Source organism: Natator depressus, chromosome 12 (genome assembly GCF_965152275.1).
Source record: "Natator depressus isolate rNatDep1 chromosome 12, rNatDep2.hap1, whole genome shotgun sequence".
NCBI classification, from domain to species: domain Eukaryota; kingdom Metazoa; phylum Chordata; order Testudines; family Cheloniidae; genus Natator; species Natator depressus.
This window is the reverse complement of record NC_134245.1, coordinates 6040876-6062001: the sequence shown is the minus strand read 5'-3', so window position 1 is coordinate 6062001 and position 21126 is coordinate 6040876. Positions and strand designations below refer to the sequence as shown.

The 21126-nt window shown below is 46.6% G+C and overlaps 1 protein-coding gene across 7 annotated transcripts in view; it reads left to right on the top strand.

The window, feature by feature from the left end:
• Positions 1-9231, top strand: part of ZDHHC1 (zDHHC palmitoyltransferase 1) — a 61101-nt gene extending 51870 nt beyond the window's left edge. The window contains exons 8-11 of one of the 7 annotated variants that reach the window (XM_074968438.1): positions 4534-4627; positions 5561-5672; positions 6949-7059; positions 7527-9231. In XM_074968438.1, coding sequence (XP_074824539.1) covers positions 4534-4627; positions 5561-5672; positions 6949-7059; positions 7527-8053 — 844 coding nt within the window. In that variant the 3' untranslated portion in view covers positions 8054-9231. Of the gene's footprint in view, positions 1-4533; positions 4628-5560; positions 5673-6875; positions 7060-7526 lie in introns of all 7 variants that reach the window. The other 6 variants (XM_074968435.1, XM_074968434.1, XM_074968441.1 and 3 more) reach the window with 6 other exon arrangements.
• Positions 9232-21126: the final 11895 nt, after the last annotated feature.

The following is a 21126-nucleotide window of genomic DNA, read 5'->3' as shown; positions in this document are numbered from 1 at the left end:
TTCAAAGATAATGGCCAATGGCTCTGCAATCACATCAGCCAATTCCGTCAGCACCTCAGATGCATTAGATCTGGACCCATGGACTTGTGAATGTCCAGCTTTTCTAGATAGTCCTTAACCTGTTCTTTCACCACTGAGGGCTGCTCACCTCTTCCCCATACTGTGTTGCCCAGGACAGCAGTGTGGGAGCTGACCATGTCTATGAAGACCAAGGCAAAAAAAGCATTGAGTACTTCAGCTTTTTCCATATCATCTGTCATTAGGTTGCCTCCCCCATTCATGAAGGGTCCCACACTTTTCCTGACCTTTTTCTTGTTGCTAACATACCTGTAGAACCCCTTCTTGTTACCCTTCACATCCCTTACTAGCTGCAACTCCAGTTGTGTTTTGGCCTTCCTGAATACACCCCTGATTACACTCCTGATTATCTTTCCATCATGCACTGTGATGAGGTTGCACCTCCCTCCATGCCTTCCAACTGTTCTCTCTGAACGATGGGAATGCCATCCAACATCTGCCTCCGGAAGAGACAGGCATGACCTAGCAGTCTGAGCTTGGACCTGGGAGCCAGGAACTCCTGCATTCTAATCTTGGCTCTGATGCTGATTCACTCTGTGGCCTTGGACAAGTGACTTAACCTTTCTACATCAGTCTCCATACCTGTAAATTGGTGATAACAGTCACCTAGTTCACAGGGGTGCCATGACGATTAATGAGTTAGTGTTTTTATAGTGCTTTGAAGGCAGAAGAGTGCTAGGTACTCTTATTCCATACGGAGGGTTGAACCCTGATTTCTATAACTGAGGTGCTTTTGGTTCTCTGTGCCTAACAAGATTCCCCACAGCTCGTGCAGGTATCTCAGGATCAGTACCTGTTTAATAAGACAGACTTTAATTCAAGCCTGAATGTGTTTACCTAGGGAAGGAAAAAAGACAGAGAGGAATGTATGCCACTGACTTTTATGAAGTTAGGACAGTAGGAAAAGCCAGAATTGGACAACTGGATACACTCGGTCCCAGGTATAACCCTCCTCTGAAACACAAGCAACAGCATCAACCAGCTGTTCCTCTGCCGGAGGGATATGCACCAGGGCCACATGCCCCTGGCATCTGCTCCCTTAGGGCTGCAGTAGGGATACGAGAGAGAGTTCCCACTTGCCCTGCACTTCTGGGACTCTCCTTCTCTCTGATTGGGAACCCTGTGACTTACAACATAAAGAACTCCCTGTAGAGGTGGTTCTTCTCCCCAGTCCTACTTCACTTTGAGATCCCCTACTCTCACCTAACACACCGTTGGGGCCCTGGTTGGGATGTGTTCAAAACCCGGCCCCTTGTTTTCTTCCTCCGTCATGCTGGACACAAAACTCACAGGCCCTCATGACTGTGCAGTGTGAGACTCTTTAAATACTTAACACACTCTTTCCTCTATCCTTCCCACATACGCACACCACTAGCCCCTGGGTATCAGAAACCATACACCAAACCATACAGTGTTATTTCCTTTACCATACCCAAAAGTCCATCCTCTCTTTTTCAGACCAACTGCTAAATTCCTGGGGCCAGGTTTGGTTAACTCTCACCTTGAGTACTGCAACCTTCTCTTCTCTGGTCTCCCTGCCTGTCACCTTGCCGCTGTCCAGTCCATCCAAAAAGGATCTTCCTTGCATGACACTCAGATCATGTCACTCCACTATTCCACTCCCTTCAGTGCTGCCTTCTCACTGTCCACATTATATTCAAACTTCTGATCCTTCAAAGTTCTGCCTAGATTCATAGACTCCAAGGCCAGCAGGGACCACTGTGATCATTTACTCTGACCTGCATAACACAGACATCCCCAGCTCCTGGTGTGGTCTTTTGAGGGGGCACTGCTGCTCCTGACTGTCCCTCTTTAGTCTGACCTCAGTCAGGGCAGTTCTTGGACCCTCAACTCTAAGTCTAGCAGTCTGCTTCGGTGTCTCAGCTCTGTTCATGTGGGCAGCCAGGGCAGGCCTGTCCCAGGCCTTTCAGCCTCCCTTTCCTTCTCCAGACTCTCCCTTTTATAGCAGGCCTTGTTTCTTCTATTGCAGGGGTGGCCAACTTGGGGCCCCGGAGCCACATGTGTCTCTTCAGAAGTTAATATGCGGCTCCTTGTACAGCCACCGACTCCAGGGCTGGAGCTACAGGCGCCAACTTTCCAAAGTGCCGGGGGGTGCCCACTGCTCAACCCCTGGCTCTGCCACGGGCTCTGCCCCCACTCCACCCCTTCCTGCCCCCTCCCCTGAGCCTGCAGTGCTGTTGCTCCTCCCCCAGCATAGACAAGCCCTTAGGTTAGTTTTATGGTAGAGTATAGATAATTTAGTTTTCCTGGTGTTTCAATCACAATGCAGAGTTCTCCGGGATTTAAGCTGTGTTCGACTTGCAGGGCAGTAATGCCAGCAAATGATAAACAGTCTGTCTCTTTTGTTTGGAGGATGGCATGTGAGGGACAGGTGCCCTATTTGCACCCCATTCCTTTCAAGAACTACAGAATCTGGAGATCTTCAAGAAGACAACACATCCCTCCGCAGACCTTAATGGCCCTGCTCATGAGAAGGCTGAAAGCTCATCTACCAAAGTGTTCTTCCAGCTGCCTTGGTCCCTCAGGTGAAACCTGGGGAAAAGAGGCGTTCTTCTTCCTCCTCTGTGGCTTCATCAAAGCCAAAGAAGTCCAGTTTTCTGTTGGAGGCTGAGGCCAGATTGAAAAAGTCTTCATCCACAACTGCCAGGAGTGATGAGTCAAGTAAAAGATACAAGTCCTCCGGTACTGTGCTGAAGTCAGAACACAGGTAACAGTCCTCTCTGGTACCAACCGGCAGAGGGAACACTGTCACCTCTAGCACAGGGCCATCAAGACAGATGCCTTCAGCATTCAAGGTCATTCCAACTCTGGTACCATCTTCATGTACTCTCTGTACGCAAGACCGTTCGGCTACTTTTATACCCATACCACTGGGACCAGTACTTCCTGCCCTACCTGCTGAGGCTATGCCTCCTATTTTGGTCCTCTGGATGCCAAAAGCTTTTTTGGCTGCAAAAGACTTATGTCTATTGGTTCTGCATTTACCGATATTACATCATCCCGTACTGACCTGTGGCAGGACATTAATAATGTTGGTACCAGTGGCGGTTCAATCAGCATTTCACCCTAGTCTGCAGTCATCGTTGTCAGCTACTTCAACAGTTCCATCAGGATTGCCATCGATGCAGACATTGGTACCACCAACGTAGGGACATGCATAGCCAGTACTGAGATCATCTTTAACTTCAAATGGAGCTGCTCCACCTTTTGCTGAGGAGATCTGCATTACTTCCTTGGAGTTGGATGGTAGCAGATCCTTCTGTTCACCTTCCTTTTAAATACAATGTTGACATGCTGTGAGGACCTGTGGTCTTACACAAGAGCATTACTTGTCCAGATACTCTTCCGTGGTGCCCTCCCATTGCTCACCTAAGGCAGGAAAAAGTGATGGGGCCATGGCCCCCTGGTGGCCCCCCTGTTCTGGGAAGGGGGCACAGAGAGGAGTGAGCAGTGGGCGGGGCCTCGGGGGAGGGAACGGAGAGGAGCGAGCAGTAGGTAGGGGGCATTGGGAGAAGAGGCAGAGAGGAGCGAGTGGCAGGTGGGAGGGCCTTGGAGGAGGAGGGAGGGACCTCGAGGGAGGGGGCGGAGTGGAGTGAGCGGTGGGCGGACAGGGCCTCGGGGGAGGATGCATAAGAACATAAGAATGGCCATACTGGGTCAGACCAAAGGTCCATCTAGCCCAGTATCCTGTCTTCTGACAGTGGCCAATGCCAGGTGCCCCAGGGGGAATGAACAGAACAGGTAATCACCCAGTGATCCATCCCAAGTCACCCATTCCCAGCTTCTGGCAAACAGAGGCTAGGGACACCATCTCTGCCCATCCTGGCTAATAGCCATTGATGGACCTGTCCTCCATGAACTTATCTAGTTCCTTTTTGAACCATGGTATAGTCTTGGCCTTCACAACGTTCTCTGGCAAAGAGTTCCACAGGTTGACTGTGTGTTGTGTGAAGAAATATTTTCTTTTGTTTGTTTTAAAACCTTCATTGGGTGACCCCTAGTTCTTGTGTTATGAGAAGGAGTAAATAACACTTCCCTATTCACTTTCTCCACATCAGTCATGATTTTATAGACATCCATCATATCTCCCCTTCGTCGTCTCTTTTTCAAGCTGAAAAGTCCCAGTCTTATTAATCTCTCCTCATATGGAAACCATTCCAAACCCCTCATCATTTTTGTTGCCCTTTTCTGTACCCTCCTAGTTTTCAGTCCCATGTGCATGTTGATCAGGAGGGGAGACAAGATGGAACCCTAGGGAGTTCCACACAACAGTGCCCTTGGGTGTGGGGGGGGGAACAATTGCCCCACAGCACTCTCTTGGAACACCCTGCAAGGAAGGAGCCCAGCCAAGCTGTTTCGAGGCACGTGGGCATCAAAGAGTTAACTGTTCCTTAAGAAAGCTGCAATATCTTGTGTATTCTTCATGTGTTTTAGCCTTTCAAAGTTTGGTGTCCACAATGGTGGAGCAGACCCCGAGCTCAACTCTTCTCCTGAGCTTCCAGCTCTTCAGTCCATAGTCCACAACCAGGTAAGTGGGAGCCTTGCTCTAGCCTGTGAGCTGCTGTGCTTGTACTGTGTCAGCATGTCTCTCACAGACACATACAGCGCACCCGACTGTCACTTCATTCAGACACATGCCTCCTCCTCTTGTGCTCACACGTGTCTGCGCCACTGTAGCTGTAGTGTAGATACTTACTACAGAAACAGCGAGCGTTCTCACCTGTGGAGCAGCGTAGCTAGGTCGACCTAACTTTCTAGTGTAGACCAGCCCACAGAGACACATGGTCCCATCCCCTCACTTCACACACAGGGATACGCTCTCCTGTCCCCTCACTTCATGCATGCAAACACCCACATATCCCTATCTTCTCTTTTCTTTCACAAAGAACACACCCTGCCCACAGTAACCCAACACGTACACCCCACTGTCACCTCACAAATGTAGCCCACTGGCAGTGCATACAGCATGTGCACTCTCCCACTGTTTCCTCTTCCACCCAACTCAGTACAATGCAGAACACTTTATTTCCAGAGTGAAAAAGGCAGGAACCTTGGGTTCCCTTGGAACCTCTGCCCAGGGAAGGACTGTGTTTGGGGCTTCCCAGTGTGCTTGCTCTTCATTCCTGATCGGGTGGCAAGTTGCTATGTAGTGTGATGCTCTCTGCTTTCTCAGGGCTTATGCCCGATTGTTTCTCATTGCTTTTAACAGAAGGCCTTACTAGGCGGTTGCATACATCGTAGCTTGTGTAGGCCAAACTCAGTGCACTCAGCAGGGGCTCCTTGCATCACTCCCCCCACCCCCTCAATCCCTTCCCTCCCAAACTCTAGAATGAAATCATTTATCAAACTGATTTAAAAAATGAAGGAAGTTAAACAAAGACAGGACTTATAAAAGCTGTCAGTGCAGCATCTTTGAACGAATGAGTGGATCTCCCTTCGTCTGAGCTCCTTGTTTTCATAGCAGCAGAAGAAGAGGAAGAAGAAAAAGGTGCATAAGGTACCATCCTCAGACATGGCCGAAAAATCCAAGACAAGCAGTCAGCCCAGGCGCCCTCTCCCAGCTACCCAGACAGGTGAGTGTGCTTCGGTAAGCCCCTCTGTTCCAGCTGCGTTTCCATGAGCCAGGCAGGCGAATGTCCCATAGAGAGCCCCTCTCCCAGCACCCTAACCAGGTCTGTGAGCCACAGGGAGTGCCTCTGTTTGAGCCCCACAATCAGGAGAAATGTAAGGGAATTAGCAGGGAAACGTTAGAAAAACAGAAGAGAGAGGAAAACCAAAGTGAAGAATGCAAATCCCTGGGGGGTTAATACAAATAGGCCAGCTAGTTCCAAACTGAGCTCTCTGGAGAGCTGGCTTGTCACGTGATGCCAGTTCGCACTTGGTTGTAGCTCCTTCCTCAGATATCAAAGCTTGTCAGGAACTACAGCTTCAAAAGAGGAAGGGGAAAACGAAAGGCAGCCCAGGGGCTGGAGCTGCCAGTGAGAGAGGAATGTTTAGGGGGAAGGGAATGAGGCAGCCAAGCAGTATGTGCAAGTAGGGGAAGCAAAGGACTGAGTGGCAGGGAAGCACATGCAGGGGAGGAGATCAGCTAACAAAGAAAGGAGTGTGTGCAGGGGGAGCAAGGGAAGAGGGAGGAAAATAATAGGTGGAAGGGGGCGATGCAGTGAAGAGCCAAAGCAGAGTGTGTGATGAACTTTGGAAAGGACCAAACACTTTTCACACTAAAGACAGTTATACTGATTGCTTCCTGGAGCAGCATTGCCTCTGCTGTGCCCCTTCCCACATGGCTGCCCTTAAAAGGACAGAACGAGGAGAAGATACTTCCAGACTGAGAATAGCAGCGAGGACCAGAGAACTCACCATCCCACGCTCCTGGACCTTCTCTAAAATGAGGGTGGGAGCATCCATTGAGCTTTACCATCCAGCCTGGGATGGAGGGTGATGTGCTGGGACTTCTGTGCTATTCTACTCCTGTGGGCTTAGGCATGGCTGACTGGAGAAATGCAGACCTTGGGCATCCAGCAGCAGAAAGGATGACTTCACTGTTTGTTGCGCCAGAGGGAGACTCCAAATAATATCAGTAACAAATAGGACCCCCACCGCTCCCCGCTCTGTCACTTGACAGGTGGGTGAGCTTCTGAAGTGAAGCTGAGGAGCTGCTGCTGTTTCAGACACTACCCATCCTCCTCTCAAACCTGGGGGGTAGAATCGTTTCAGCTTCTAAGTCACTTCTCACATAAGGCTCTTCTTGCTTAGGGGGAATGGTTTTTTTGCAGCTGCATTTATCAGAAAATACCAGGCAGGATTTAGCTGCCATTGCCTTTTCAGGACTCTAATTGCACTTCACAGCTATGGAGTCAGGCAGAGCTGCAGTGCTACAGTGGGTTCCAACCAGCTCTGCACTGCAGAGCTCCGTGGTGCAGGATTTGACCCACCAGGAAAATGAGGCTTCCCCAGAAGGTGAGGGCAAGTCCTTTGAAATGCACTCCTGAAATTTGGGACTTTGACTTCACTTTATCGTTAGGTGCCATGGTATGCACATGTGATTTCATATGTCAGGATACATGAGGGAATGTAACTGTAGGGTCAGGGGGCTTGTGGTATTTGTATGTGGAAAAGAAGATAAAGGGGGTATGGGAACCCAGCGTTGGGGAGGACATAGCCTGCCTTAGAAGGGGAAATCAATTGGTCATGTGGTGTTTGGAATACTGTACAATGTATAGTGCATGTGTTACTCCATTACTGAGAATTGACTTGTGGGCACTTTTTACATCTGGTTTTGCATGCACATGTATGGGCTTCTTCAATGTTGGTGGATCAGTCCCTTTTTTATCTTAATTGCCCCTGGGACTGGGACATGTGTCTGGGGATGAGGGAAACCACAGTCTCTTCTGATGCTTCCATTTTTCCTTTCTTTCCACCTTCAGAATTTTCAGCCACTGCTGCCATCTCATCATCCTCCCACAGCCTTCATCTCCCTATGCCAGCTTTCCCTCACAGAGCTGCCATGCCTGCAAGCAGCATTGGCCATGTCCAGGCAGCTGGACCTCCTGTTGAATACCACTCAGAGTCTGCAGAGTCCATGGATGAGATCCCTGTGGCTCAAACCCGCCTGGGGAGCGCTGCCCCTATGAGGGCTTCCAACAAAAGCCTTAACAACTTTCACCATCATTCCTTGTCCACAGCACATGCCAGAGGTGATGGGGAGAAGAATCTATATCCTGGGCACCTGGTAAAAAGGAAAAGCTGCCAGAGAGCCAGTGATGGGGAACAAGAGCTGGAACTGCTCTCTAGGATACCTGCTGTGTTTGTGAGCGAGAGCAGTGGTGAGCCTCCAGTCCAACCTGGTGAGATAGCATCCAAGCCCCATCACAGGAAGTGCACTAGCAAACAGCATGTGGATGAGCAGAACCCACCCTTGTGGGACATGAGGACAAACACAAGACCAGCTTAGGCATACTCCTTCCAAAGCTTACTTTCCAGGATTTTGTCTTCAAGGGAAGGGAAAGGAGGTTGCTCACTCCACAAACATGTTGGTGTCCAAAGATGTTGATTCCAGTGACTCATCTTATTCCATGGAGTCAGCTGAGTTCAGATTCTTTGATGGAAAGATTCTTCTTTCCAGCAGACCAAGCTGCAGAGCGGAAGGAAACCTGTTATGCCACCTTCCTGACTGCTGCCTGCTTCAAGATCATCAGCATGTGCATCAGAGCAGGGTGAGATGTTAGCAACTCAGCTTCCTTCCCATTACCCTGGGGAAGCAGTGGGTGTCCTTGGGGCATAGACTGTAATATGGGGACTTCAGGTGTTCCCCAATGTCCTGGAGAGCCCACACCCAAACTGTGGTCACCACCAGACTGCAAAGAGACATTTATGGCTGCCCCACCAGAGGCAAGAGCTACCACGGTGTCAGAGCAGAGAATTCTGCTTACCTTGGCACATTACTATGGGGTACTATGGAAATCTGCTTCCCCTAGGCAGCGGGACACTACCTCTCCAACTGAAACTTGTGCTGACTCCACCAACATCCTGGCCTTCGCCATTAATGTTGTTACATGGTTTATGTGTGAAAGAGGGGTGCATTGAGCCCAGATATCTGAGGATTGCTTTCTCACCATCTCCATGCATTGGCTTACCTTGTGAAGAACGTGGATTGGGATGGTTTGACCCCTCAGAGGGTTGAGTGACCCATATGTGCTAGCCACCGAAATTAACATGCTTAAATCTCCCAAGAGGTAATTCCTATGGTCTCAGTCCAGAATGCAGCTTCCCTCTTCTATACTGCTCAATAGTAACATGGGTCTTTGAGCGTGATGGGCAGCACATGTGTGCGTGTGTGAGCAATACCTGTCGGGCACTCAGCCTGGTAGCAGGGATAGAGCCATCATACCACTGGTGTATCACTGCTAGGTAATGCCCCTGTAGCATTGTTTCCACTTCTCTCATCTGTCATTGTCTATATCTGTCATCTAGGTGAAATTCACCTTGTGCAAACTTGGCTTGAAATGATCAGAAGGCTGATTACTCCCATTGGCCTGGAAAGGGCTGGAAAATTCTCTCGAACAGTAGCCACTGAATCACAACTTATTCCTTTATGTTCCCTCCTCATGCAACAATATTCTGAGTCTTGTTGTGTGGAGCTCCATAATTAGCTCTGTCCACAATAAAATTTTCTATGACCTTTGCTAATCATTTTCCATTCGTCATTGCAATAGCTGTTTGTTCCCTTGTCCCTGGCCATTTGGTGGTGCCCAGGGTATTAAGAGGTGTAGGGGCAGCTTCACCTATCTCAGCTGTCCCAGCTAGTCCTCCTATGGCTAACCTGTCCCACTGTGAGAATGGGACCCTATGCACAGCACCTCACTGGCCATCAGAAAACACTGCTTTTTCCTGGATGTAGAGAAGCAGCTCCCTTATCAAGTGCATCATGTGACAGTGGCTTAGTCACTTTGTTGCGGCTGGAGTTGAATGAGGAAAGAGGCGGGAGGAGAGCAGCAGGGGTCCAAGTGTCCACTTTATCCCACAGCTGTGGTACAGGGGGCCATGGGAATTGGCCTTCGGCGCAGGAAAGCTGTTGCTTCTTTTAGTGGACAATTAGGACTGGAATTCCTGGCACTTAGATACAACCATAGCGAGTGCTGTAGAGTAGACAGGGAATGGTGCCTGGATACCACAATGATGGGCATGTTCTAAATGCATCAGATGGATAGAAATGAGGCAGGCGTCTCAGACAGCCAGGCCCTTTCAGGCAAGTTTCCTCACATGCCAACCTCCCGCTGTGAGCTCAGCACTCACCTAGTGAGTGCAAAGGCTCTTACCTACACTCAGCACTTCGTTTCTCTTTCCTGCCCAGACTGTGTTCAGCTGCCAGAGGAATTCACCAGCTGTCCTGCTAATGTTAGGGTGGAGAGGCAGATGCTTCAGGGTGGGGACTTTGCTTTGCAGTTTGAATCCGCACATTCTTTTTCAAGGGATTGCACATGGTCGTTCCACTTCAGACGTGCATGTGCCCTGTGCACCAGAGTCGTCCATTTTCCCCTTGGCGTTACCCACTGGGGCAGCGCGTGTGCCCTTTGCCGCCTCGTGCTGCTGTGCAACAGTATAAGGGCGGAGCCGCCCCGTACCTCTCCTTCGCACCTGTGATCAGCAGTCAGAGTGCATCGGCTTGCTACTGCGCGTGGTCTCCCGCTCCGGGGGGTTTCTCTCCCTTCTGTAAATAGTTATTTAGCAGTACTCAGTGTAAGTTAGTGTTGGTTTTCCATGGTTATTTTCTATGGCAAGTGTGGGTGTTGAATCCTTACTGTACAAAGGGTGTGCGTTCAGAGGGCTGGAGGGGTTAACATCAACAGGTCTGGTGCATGTAGTTCTGTGAAAGCTTTGGTTGTAACTCTTTTGAACTCAGGTAACACATCATGTTGGGGAATGTAAATATCACCACAGCTTAGAATGTAAAGCTCTGTTATATTGCTCCACAACCCCTGTGGGCTAGTTGTCGTGTGAGATGAAGACTTAGGCCTGGTCTACAATTGGAAATTAGGTCAGAATGGCTACATCACCCCAAAGCTGGTGGGTCACAGTAATGTTCCTAATGCATAGGCACCACTGCAACTGCTGCTAATTGGGCCCCTTATTAGCAGTCTCAGAAGCGGGGGGCGGGAGTGTGTGTGAGCAGGAAGAGAGCTTCCAGTGCTCTTGTCTTTGTCCTCATTCTGTGAGAATTAAGATTACAGTTTCCAGGGCATCTTTCTCCAGCACTGAATAAAGCAGAGTAGCATTCAGCAGTTCGAGGGACTTTATTCTGAGATCAGAAAGTGAACCTGTCCCTTGAACAAACTCCTGACTTGTGAGAAGCAATGCCCTTAATTGGCCCTTTCCGCCTAGGGAAATTCAGCCTATTACCAGGAAAGACCAATTTGTTTGCAGAGTGCTGACAGATAACTGGAATCCACCTTAGTGCTGGTTTAAACATCATGGTACTTGGTCACCTGCCATCTGCTCTGTCAGTCCAAACCTTCCAGCTTGGTCTCTTCTGTGCAGTCTGTCTACTCTGCACCAGATGGGGGCATGACCCCCTTCCTGGCAGCATCTCAGGGCATGGCATGGCTATTTGGCTTTGGCAGAAAAATCCTGCCTTTGGAGGGTATCAGTCAGTTTCCTGTTCATTTGAGAACTTTTCTCAGTTAAACCCCTTGGTGCCCTCTGCTCCTGGGAGCTGCCTCTGCCCTGTCTCTGTGTGAGCTGGGTCCTGACAGAGCAGCATTAGGGGGTCAGTGTGCATGGAGGCTCCCCTTCACCCTCTGGGTAAAGCAGAGGAGGGAGAGGAGCCCCAGCACTGCTGGCTGCACAGGATTGTGAAATTCTCTGGAGGGCGTAGCCAGCTGTCCTCTCTCCTTCCTGGCTTGGGCCAAAGACAAGAGCCCTCATTCTCTGTTATCAGTTCAAGGGCAACTTATCAAGCTGTGGGCGCAGGGGGTCTTTTGTTTTACAGTACCCTCTTTCCTCCTCCCCCCTGCTCTAGCACGGGGACAACGAAGCTCCAGGACCAAGCTCTGGATGTTGGTCATACACCGTGGAGCTACATTACCGTCTCCTGGTGATGGTGTTGCCAGGATTAATGTACACATATTGCACAAGCCCCCCAAATACTTCACTGTGTTTTGTAGCAAGTCACATTACAGAAGCCCTGTCCCCATGGTGACAACCTCCTACCCCAGACTGTAGAGCCAGCCAGTGACTGATTCCTGTCCTCCCTTAGCACAGCAGAACAGGCCTCCCAAACCTGCAGTGCACACTCCAAGGGGGGGCAGGGTAGGGTAGGGCAGAGCAGAAGATGAAGCATATAAGGGAGGCCATATGTGGTTTGGCCTCTCCTTGCAATTCCCCAGGACCCCAAAGCTATGCCATAAAGCTAATCAAATATTGCCCAGAATGCACTGAGCTGGGACTGAGGGAGATTATAATGGCGTGTAGATAGCACCTCTGCTAATAGGTGGTGCTGTATCTTTATCTTAAAGTTGTCTTGTTTTCATAGTATGTTGGGTTTTTTTGGCGGAGAGGTTTGGGAGGGGCCGATGATAAGTCCTGCCTCTGTGTGCTTGAGTTGTTACGTGCAATATTGCAATAAATCCTTTGATTTCTATAAGCGAGTATTCAAACTAGATCTGAGCAAATTATTGACTTTCTGTTTTGGTGGCTGAAAAGAAAAAAAATCAGACACAAAACAAAACTGATATTTTTTTGCTTTGCTTGCCAAAATGAAAATTAAAAAAAAAATTATTTGGATGGAACTAAAGGTTTCAAACATTTTGAAAAAAGAACAGGAGTACTTGTGGCACCTTAGAGACGAACCAATTTATTAGAGCATAAGCTTTCGTGAGCTGTAGCTGTAGCTCACGAAAGCTTATGCTCAAATAAATTGGTTTGTCTCTAAGGTGCCACAAGTACTCCTGTTCTTTTTACGGATACAGACTAACACGGCTGCTACTCTGAAACATTTTGCAATGACATTTAGAAAATGTTGATTCCAAATGCCATGGTTCATTCCAAAACAAAATATATGAACAGTTCATTTTGAAAATGGCAAAATGACCCATTTTGACTTTTTCAAAAACATTTTTCTTCATTTTATATTTGGCCCCAGCTGTTAGCTCAATTTGACCCAAATTGGTGAAACTGCGTTTTTTGTCAAATTTACTATTTGACTGAAAAATTCCACCTAGCTCTAATTACAGATGGTGGCAGCAGCTTGAAGATGGCAAAAGTACTTTTACCTAAGATATTTACTGGCCATGCAGAGGAGACTAATTTGTGAATATAGATTCTGTCACACTAAATGAATATGGTTTTTTTGATGAGATTACAAGTTTGGTTGAAAAAGGTAGATAGTGTTGATGTAAGATACTTACACTTCTGTAAGGTATTAGACTTGGTACTGCATGGCATTTGGATTGAGAAATTAGAAAGTAGGCCTGTCAAGCAATTAAAACAATTAATCTCATGATTTAAAAAATTAATTGCTATTAATCGCACTGTTAAAGAATAATAGAATACCATTTATTTAAATATTTTTGAATGTTTTCTCATTTTCAAATATATTGATTTCAATTACCACACAGAATACAAAGTGTACGGTGCTCACTTTATGTTATTATTTTTGATTACAAATATTCGCACAGTAAAAAACAAAAGAAATGGTATTTTTCAATTCTCCTAATACAAGTACTGTAGTGCAATCTCTTTACCCGGAAAGTTGAACTTATAAATATAGAATTATGTACAAAAAAAAAACTGTACTCAAAAATAAAAATAAAACTTTAGAGCCTACAAGTCCTACTTCTTGTTCAGCCAATCACTCAGACAAACAAATTTGTTTACATTTGCAGGAGATAATGCTGCCCGCTTCTTGTTTACAGTGTCACCTGAAAGTGAGAACTGGTGTTTGCATGGCACTGTTGTAGCCAGCTTTGCAAGATATTTACGTGCCAGATGCGCTAAAGAGTCATTGGCTATTAGCCAGGATGGGCAGGGATGGTGTCCCTAGCCTCTGTTTGCCAGACGCTGGGAATGAGCAACAGGGAAAGGATCACTTGATGATTACCTGTTCTGTTCATTCCCTCTGGGGAACCTGGCATTGACCACTGTCAGAAGACAGGATACTGGGCTAGAAGGACCTTTGGTCTGACCCAGTATGGCCGTTCTTCTGTTCTTCTGTCCCTTCATGCTTCAACCATCCTTCCAGAGGACATGCATCCATGCCAATGACAAGTTCTGCTCGATAACGATCCAAAGCAGTGCAGATGGACGCATGTTCATTTTCATCATCTGAGTCAGATGTCACCAGCAGAAGGTTGATTTTCTTTTTTGATGGTTCAGCTCTGTAGTTTCCGCATCGGAGCGTTGCACTTTTAAGACTTCTGAAAGCATGCGGCACACCTTGTCCCTCTCAGACTTTGGAAGGCACTTCAGATTCTTAAATCTTGGATCGAGTGCTGTAGCTATCTTTAGAAATCTCACATTGGTACCTTGTTTGCGTTTTGTCAAATCTGCAGTGAAAGTGTTCTTAAAACGAACATGTGCTGGGTCATCATCCGAGACTGCTATAACATGAAATATAGGGCAGAATGCAGGTAAAACAGAGCAGGAGATGTACAATTCTCCTCCAAGGACTTCAGTCACAAATTTAAGTCATGCATTTTTTTTTTTTTAACAAGTGTCATCAGCATGGAAACATGTCCTCTGGAATGGTAGCTGAAGCATGAAGGGTCATATGAAAGTTTAGTATATCTGGCACATAAATACCTTGCAATGCCGGCTACAAAAGTGCCATGCAAATACCTGTTCTCACTTTCAGATGACATTGTAAATAAAAAGTGGGCAGCATTATGTCCCGTAAAAGTAAACAAACTTGTTTGTCTTAGCGCTTGGCTGAACAAGAAGTAGGATTGAGTGGACTTGTAGGCTCTAAAGTTTTACATTGTTTTGTTTTTTGTGTGCAGTTATGTAACAAAAAAAATCTACATTTGTAAGTTGCACTTTCACAATAAAGAGATTGCACCTCAGTACTTGTATGAGGTGAATTGAAAAATACTATTTCTTTATCATTTTTACAGTGCAAATATTTGTAATAAAAATAATAATATAAAGTGAGCTCTGTAACTGAAATCAATATATTTGAAAATGTAGAAAAACATCCAAAATATTTAATAAATTTCTATTGGTATTCTATTGTCTAACAGTGTGATTAAAAGTGCGATTAATTTTTTTAATTGTAATTAATCGCAGTTAATTCACGCGATTAACTCAAAAAATTAATCGACAGCTCTACTAGAAAGATATGAAATTAACACAGCACACATTAAATGGATGGAAAGCTGGCTAACACATAGGTCTCAAAATGTAATTGTGAATGGCGAACCATCATTGAATGGGTGTGTTTCTACTGGGGACTCTCTGGGATTGGTTCTTGGCCCTATTCTATTTAACATTTTTATGAATGACCTGGAAGAAACATAAAATCATCACTGATGATTGCTTGCAGATGATACAAAAATTGGGGTAGTGGTAAATAATGAAGAGGACAGGTCACTGATTCAGGGCAATCTGGATCACTTGGTAAACTGGACTGACGCGAACAATACATATTTTAATATAGCTAAATGCATACAACTAGGAACAAAAAACGTAGGTCATACTTTCAAGACTGGGGGACTCTACCTTGGGAAGCAGTGACTCTGAAAAAGATTTGGGGGTCATGGTGGATGGTCAGCTGAACATGAGCTTCCAGTGTGACACTGAGGCCAAAAGGCCTAATGCAATCCTGGGATGCATAAAAAGGCGAATCGAGTGGGAGTAGAGAGGTGTTTTTACCTCTTTGTTTGGCACTGGTGTGGCCAGTGCTGGAATAATGCATCCAGTTCTTGTGTCCACAATTCAAGAAGGATGTTGATATTTAGTTTAACGAAGAGAAGGTTAAGGAGTGACTTGACTATATCTATAAATGCGTACATGGGGAACAAATAGTTAATAATGCCTGGAAGTTGAAGATAGACAAATACAGACTGGAAATAAGGCGTAACCTTCTAACGGTGAGAATAATTAACCTTTGGAACAATTTACCAAGGACCATGGGGGCTTCTCCATCATGGATGCTTGAAATCAAGATTGGATGTTTTTCTGAAATATCTGCTGTAGGAAATATTTTTGGACAGGTTTCTGGCCTGTATTATACAGCAGGTCAGACTAGATGACCACAGTGGTTCCCTTCTGGCCTTGGAATCTATAAATCTGTGAATGTGAGCAGTGGACAGACTTTGACCTGTTGCTCTCTGAATGAGTGGACCAATGGGAAAGCAGCACAGTACCTAGCAGTGGCTCTGGATGGTGATGCGAAAGCCTTTTACCTGCAGCTTCTCAGTGCAGATCACGGATCTTACAGACAGCCATGCAGACACTTATACAACTGCTATGAGAGGGGATTGGCCTTTCTGAAACACTGGAAGGAATAGAAGCCCGGAGGCGGCATAAAGGGGAATCCCTGCACAGTTATTTGTGTGCATTGAGGAGACAGTTCAACAGGGCTGTGCCATCCTGGCCAGGACATGGCTCGAGGTGGCTGTCAGCTGTCGGAAGCGGACTCAAGGGAAGTGGAACCTGCTGTGCCAAATCTGGAACAGGCAATCCAGAGGGGGGACTATGCTCAGTGGCATTCCAAGAGAGAATCTCGCATGAAAAGTCATCTTATAAATGGTTTAACGGGAACTTCATAACCTGCTCGTGCAGGAGGATAGCATATTAGATAAACCTATGGACCTGATTATATGCAGAGGTACATACATGGAAGCAGTAACAGGGGTTTCCTGATAAGATGTTAATTCCCTGGCCCAAAGTGACTCCTTTATACGAGATGCAGCACTTCAAGAAATAATTGCTAGTAAAGGGCTAAAGAACTGGAAGAGGCCCAAGCTATACACAGGCATCCCAGGGGTCAGAAGAGAGAGTTTCCTGAATGGGTCTTAGTCCTGATGACATTTGCAGGCAATGTGGGGGCTAAGACCATTGGATACAGAATTGCCCAAACAGAGGGAAGCCACACCAGGGAAATTAGAAGTTGCTGATGTAGGACCACCATCAGCAGCTGTAGGAACGGCGCATGTGAAGAGATGCGCAAATACCAGTTACGATGTATCTGGCAATATCAGCAGTGCTGTTGGACTCAGGATCTGCAATAGGTCTGATCCATGGAGAACACCCAGCGTTGAAAGAAAGAAAAATTTGTACAGCAGGAGTTAAATTGGTGACTATTAATCATCAGCCACTGCAGACAAACCGGAGAAATCCAGCTTTCACTGAATCTGGGCTCTCTGCATAGTAAATGGACATTCATAGTGGTGACCAATATTTTTGGTGCTGTTGTATTGGGAGTGGATTTGAAGGCATCACAGGGGTCAGTAGCAGGAAGATCCAATCCCGGGTCAATGGTTGGGGAGGCAAGGTCGAGTGAGACAGCCAGGCAGCAGGGCAAGACAATCTAGGCAGCACCTAGCAGGCAACGGTCTGTTGCTCAGACAGCTTCATGTTCCTATTACGGCTTTCATATTGTCCAAGCACCCAATGAGAGTATAAAAAGGGCAGTTTAGGTTGGACATTAGGAAAAACTTCCTAACTCTCAGGGTGGTTAAGCACTGGAATAAATTGCCTAGGGAGATTGTGTAATCGCCATCATTAGTCAAGATCATCTTTTATTTCCTTTGATGAGACCAAGATGGAACTGGTGTAACTGGGTCGGCTCATTCCAGGCCATATCCAGCACAAGCTGTCAGAACCGGACTGCGTATGTTGCAGCTAATCCAGAGGCCTGCCGGAGTCTCTGTAGAGCTACCTGTGTGGTGCAAGCTCAGTGTGGGGTCAACGAAAATTGCCTGGGGTGATCCTGATCGAGCAGAGGGGACACTCAGTCCAGGGCCTCACTTGTTAGAAGGCCGATGACCAGTCCCGCCTTTGGCTCAGGAAATAGAGCCTGCACTGGGTTATAAAACCCAAGTACTTGCTACTGGTCCCTTTGTAGTGCTCTGGTAATGATACTGTTGGGTCCTGCAGTGGTCAGGGGAATGAATTTGAATCACTGTTGTTACGCTAGGTTTGCCAGCAACTCCAAATAACCAAGGTGAGGACCTGTGTTATCTACCTGCAAGTAATGGGGGAGTGGAGAGAATACACTGGACCATTGCTTCCATGCTTAGCATCTTACTCAGTGGAGATGTTGATAAATGCAAAGTAATGCACATTGGAAAATGTAATCCCAACTATACCTACAAGTTGGGGTCTAATCCCACTCAAGACAGATTTGGAGTCGTGGATAGTTCTCAGAAAACATCTGCTCAATGTGCAGCGGCAGTCAGAAAAGTGAACCGAATGTTAGGAACCATTAGGAAAGGGATAGATAATAAGACAGTAAATATCATATTGCCACTATATACATCCATAGTATGCCCACACTTGACTGCTTGGTGCTGTTCTGTTTGCCCCATCTCAAAAAAGATCTATTAGAAATGGAAAAAATACAGAGAAGGGCAACAAACATGATGAGGGGGATGGAGCAGCTTCGGTATGAGGAGAGATTAAAAAGACTGGGACTGTTCAGGTTGGAAAAGAGACGACTGAGGGGGGAGATGAGAGAGGTCTAAAAAATCATGACTGGAGACAGTGACTAGGGAAGTGTTATTTACCCCTTCACATAACACAAGAACCAGGGTTGACCTGATGAAATGAATAGGCAACAGGTTTGAAACAAACAAAAGGAAGTATTTCTTCACACAGCACACTGTCAACCTGTGGAACTTGTTGCTATAGGATGTTGTGAAGGTCAAAAGTATAATTGGCTCCATCAATGGCTATTGACCAAGATGGTCAAGGATGCAACCCCATGTTCTGGGTGTCCCTAAGCCTCAAACTGCCAAGCATTGGGACTGAATGACAGTTGATTATCACTTGATAATTATAATTATCGCTTGATAATTGCCCTGTTCTGTTCATTCCCTCTGAAGAACCTGGCATTGGCCACTGTCGGAAGACAGGATACTGGACTAAGTAGACCATTGGTGTGACCCAGTGTGGGTTTTCTTAGGTTCTTACATTAAAACCAATGACACAGGGATACAAAGTCACCTTTTGTCATCTTTGCATACAACACTGGCCAGCTATCTGTATTCAGTGTAAAAAAAAACAGTACTTTTTTGTTCATTTAAAGATTCATCTGTAGATTTTTTAAATTTACATTTTTTTAACATTTTACATTTTGTAAAATATTGTATAAGTTTATAAAACTGAAAGCACGTAACATTTAGGAACTTACGTCACCATTCACATAATCCTAGAAAGATGTTTACTTCTCCAAACGTTAAACTTTAGCTTGCCATTTTTTTGCCCCTTCATTTTTATGTTGGCACTACCACATATGTACCGTTATTCTACAGTTATTCACCATTATTCAACTATCCATTCCTCTGCTTAGGACACTATTTTTGGACTCCAAACTCATGTTTCCCTGTGACATGATGTTCCGACAGCAAGAACCAGCAAGGCCTCCTCCACCTACACAGGTGGGTGCCATTGGCAGTGTCTTATATCAGTGAGCTGAGATCAGCATGCTAGGAGGTGAAGGAACAGATGAGCCGGAAGCAAGCATGCCAGGCATAACATACAAGGAAAAAGAATTGTGTGTCCATCGAGGTAGGTGAGAAGGTGTGTCAGTGCAGCTAGAAAAGGCAGCCAGGAAAAAAGTCCAAACTTACTCCTTTTTGGAGGGGACACATTAACTAAGAAACTAAACAGTTTATCCTTGTCAATACAAAACGTATGTCAAGAACTGGTTCACAGAGCCATTGGGGCAGGCAAACACTGGAGATACTCAGCAGCCGTCACAGGGTGTGGCAGAAGTGGGTTTGGAAATACCCCAGCAGGTTCCTATAGCTTGTAATTGGAGACCAGTCGTGGACAAAGAATTGCTGGTATGTCCTCAGAAACTCACCATACTACAGTTTTCAACAGCGAAACTACCCCCAATAGATAGGCCTAATGTGGCAGACACGAACCCTTTACTCAATGATAAACTAGAGCCAACTACAAGAGGTGTCTCCGTGACTGGATACAGCACTCAAGGGGCAGACCAACATGGAAACCCGAGTAGCTGTCAGACTGCCCAAATTCCTAGGAGTTACATCAATAGCACTTATGTTACTATTTTCAAATTCTTATGAAACTAAAGGGGGAAAGAGGAATTGTAACGGCCAGTGTGAACAGCACCTCCAGCAATAGATGATGCTGTTATCTTATTTTAGTGTTAAGTTGTGTTGTTTTGATATTATGTTGGGGTGTGACTACACTGCAGCTGAGACCAAGTGGGGCTTGTGCTAGTGTGCTAAAAATAGGGGTGTGGATGCTGTGGCACCAGAGGAGGCTCAGGCCAGCTACCTGCGCTTTGACCCAAGGACGTAGAGGGAGCTCGGGTCGCTAGCTCCTCTGCCAAGGCTGCAATCTCCGCACCGCTATTTTTAGTGTGCTAGCATGAGCCCATCTACCTCAAGTCTGTCTGTCTGGGCTGGAAGGCTCACTCCCAGCTGCAGTGTAGACATACCTTTGTTGCCTTGTTTCAAGGGGACTAAGAGGAAGTTACTTCTGCCTGTGCGTGCTGGAGTTGTTACTTACTCAGTGGAGATGCTGATAAATACAAATGCACATTGAAAAACCTAATCCCAACTATAATTCCAATGCACATTGGAAAACGTAATCCCAACTATACCTGCAAAGTGATGGGTCTAATTTATCTGTTCCCACTCAAGACAGAGATTGGAGTCGTGGATAGTTCTCAGAAAACATCTGCTCAAAATGCAGCGGCAGTCAGAAAAGCGAACCGAACGTTACTTGCAGTGTCCTAATAAACTCCTTGAGTTCTGTAAGCCAATATGACAGTACACTCCAAGGGGGCATTGCACCTCATTCAGGACAAAATTGGAGGTGTCCCTAAACCAGTGTGGCATGGTCCCTGCTCAAACCAGTAGAGTGCTAAATAGTCGATGGATGGCCCTAGCCTAGGGAACCCTCAGACACAGAGATGTTTTGCCAGAACCTCAGTAAGTCCCAAAGAAACACAGGAGCCATGAGCCTGTTAATCTAGACTGTCATGGGGTGCAGTGGGAGGACAGATGGACCTTCCTACAACTTACTCAAGGCAAATGGTCCTGGGAGGCTGTGCTGCAGGGCAATGCTTCCATGCTCGGAACACTGGCCCATCTGTCCATTCTCCATTCCTTGTTTCTCTTGTCAGTGTTTTCTCTGACGTTGTAGGGGCACAGTAGAGGTGGCGGTCCATTCCCCAAGACCCAGTGCAGGCTTGTTTTCCACATGATGCGCTCCGGTTCAGTTCGTCGCCTGAGGTTTTCTCTGCGCGGGCTGCCTCCTGGGAGGTGCCTTTGGAGTTGGAGCATGCCCTGCACGGTCACTCAGAGACCAGACTATCCCCTTGCCCAACAT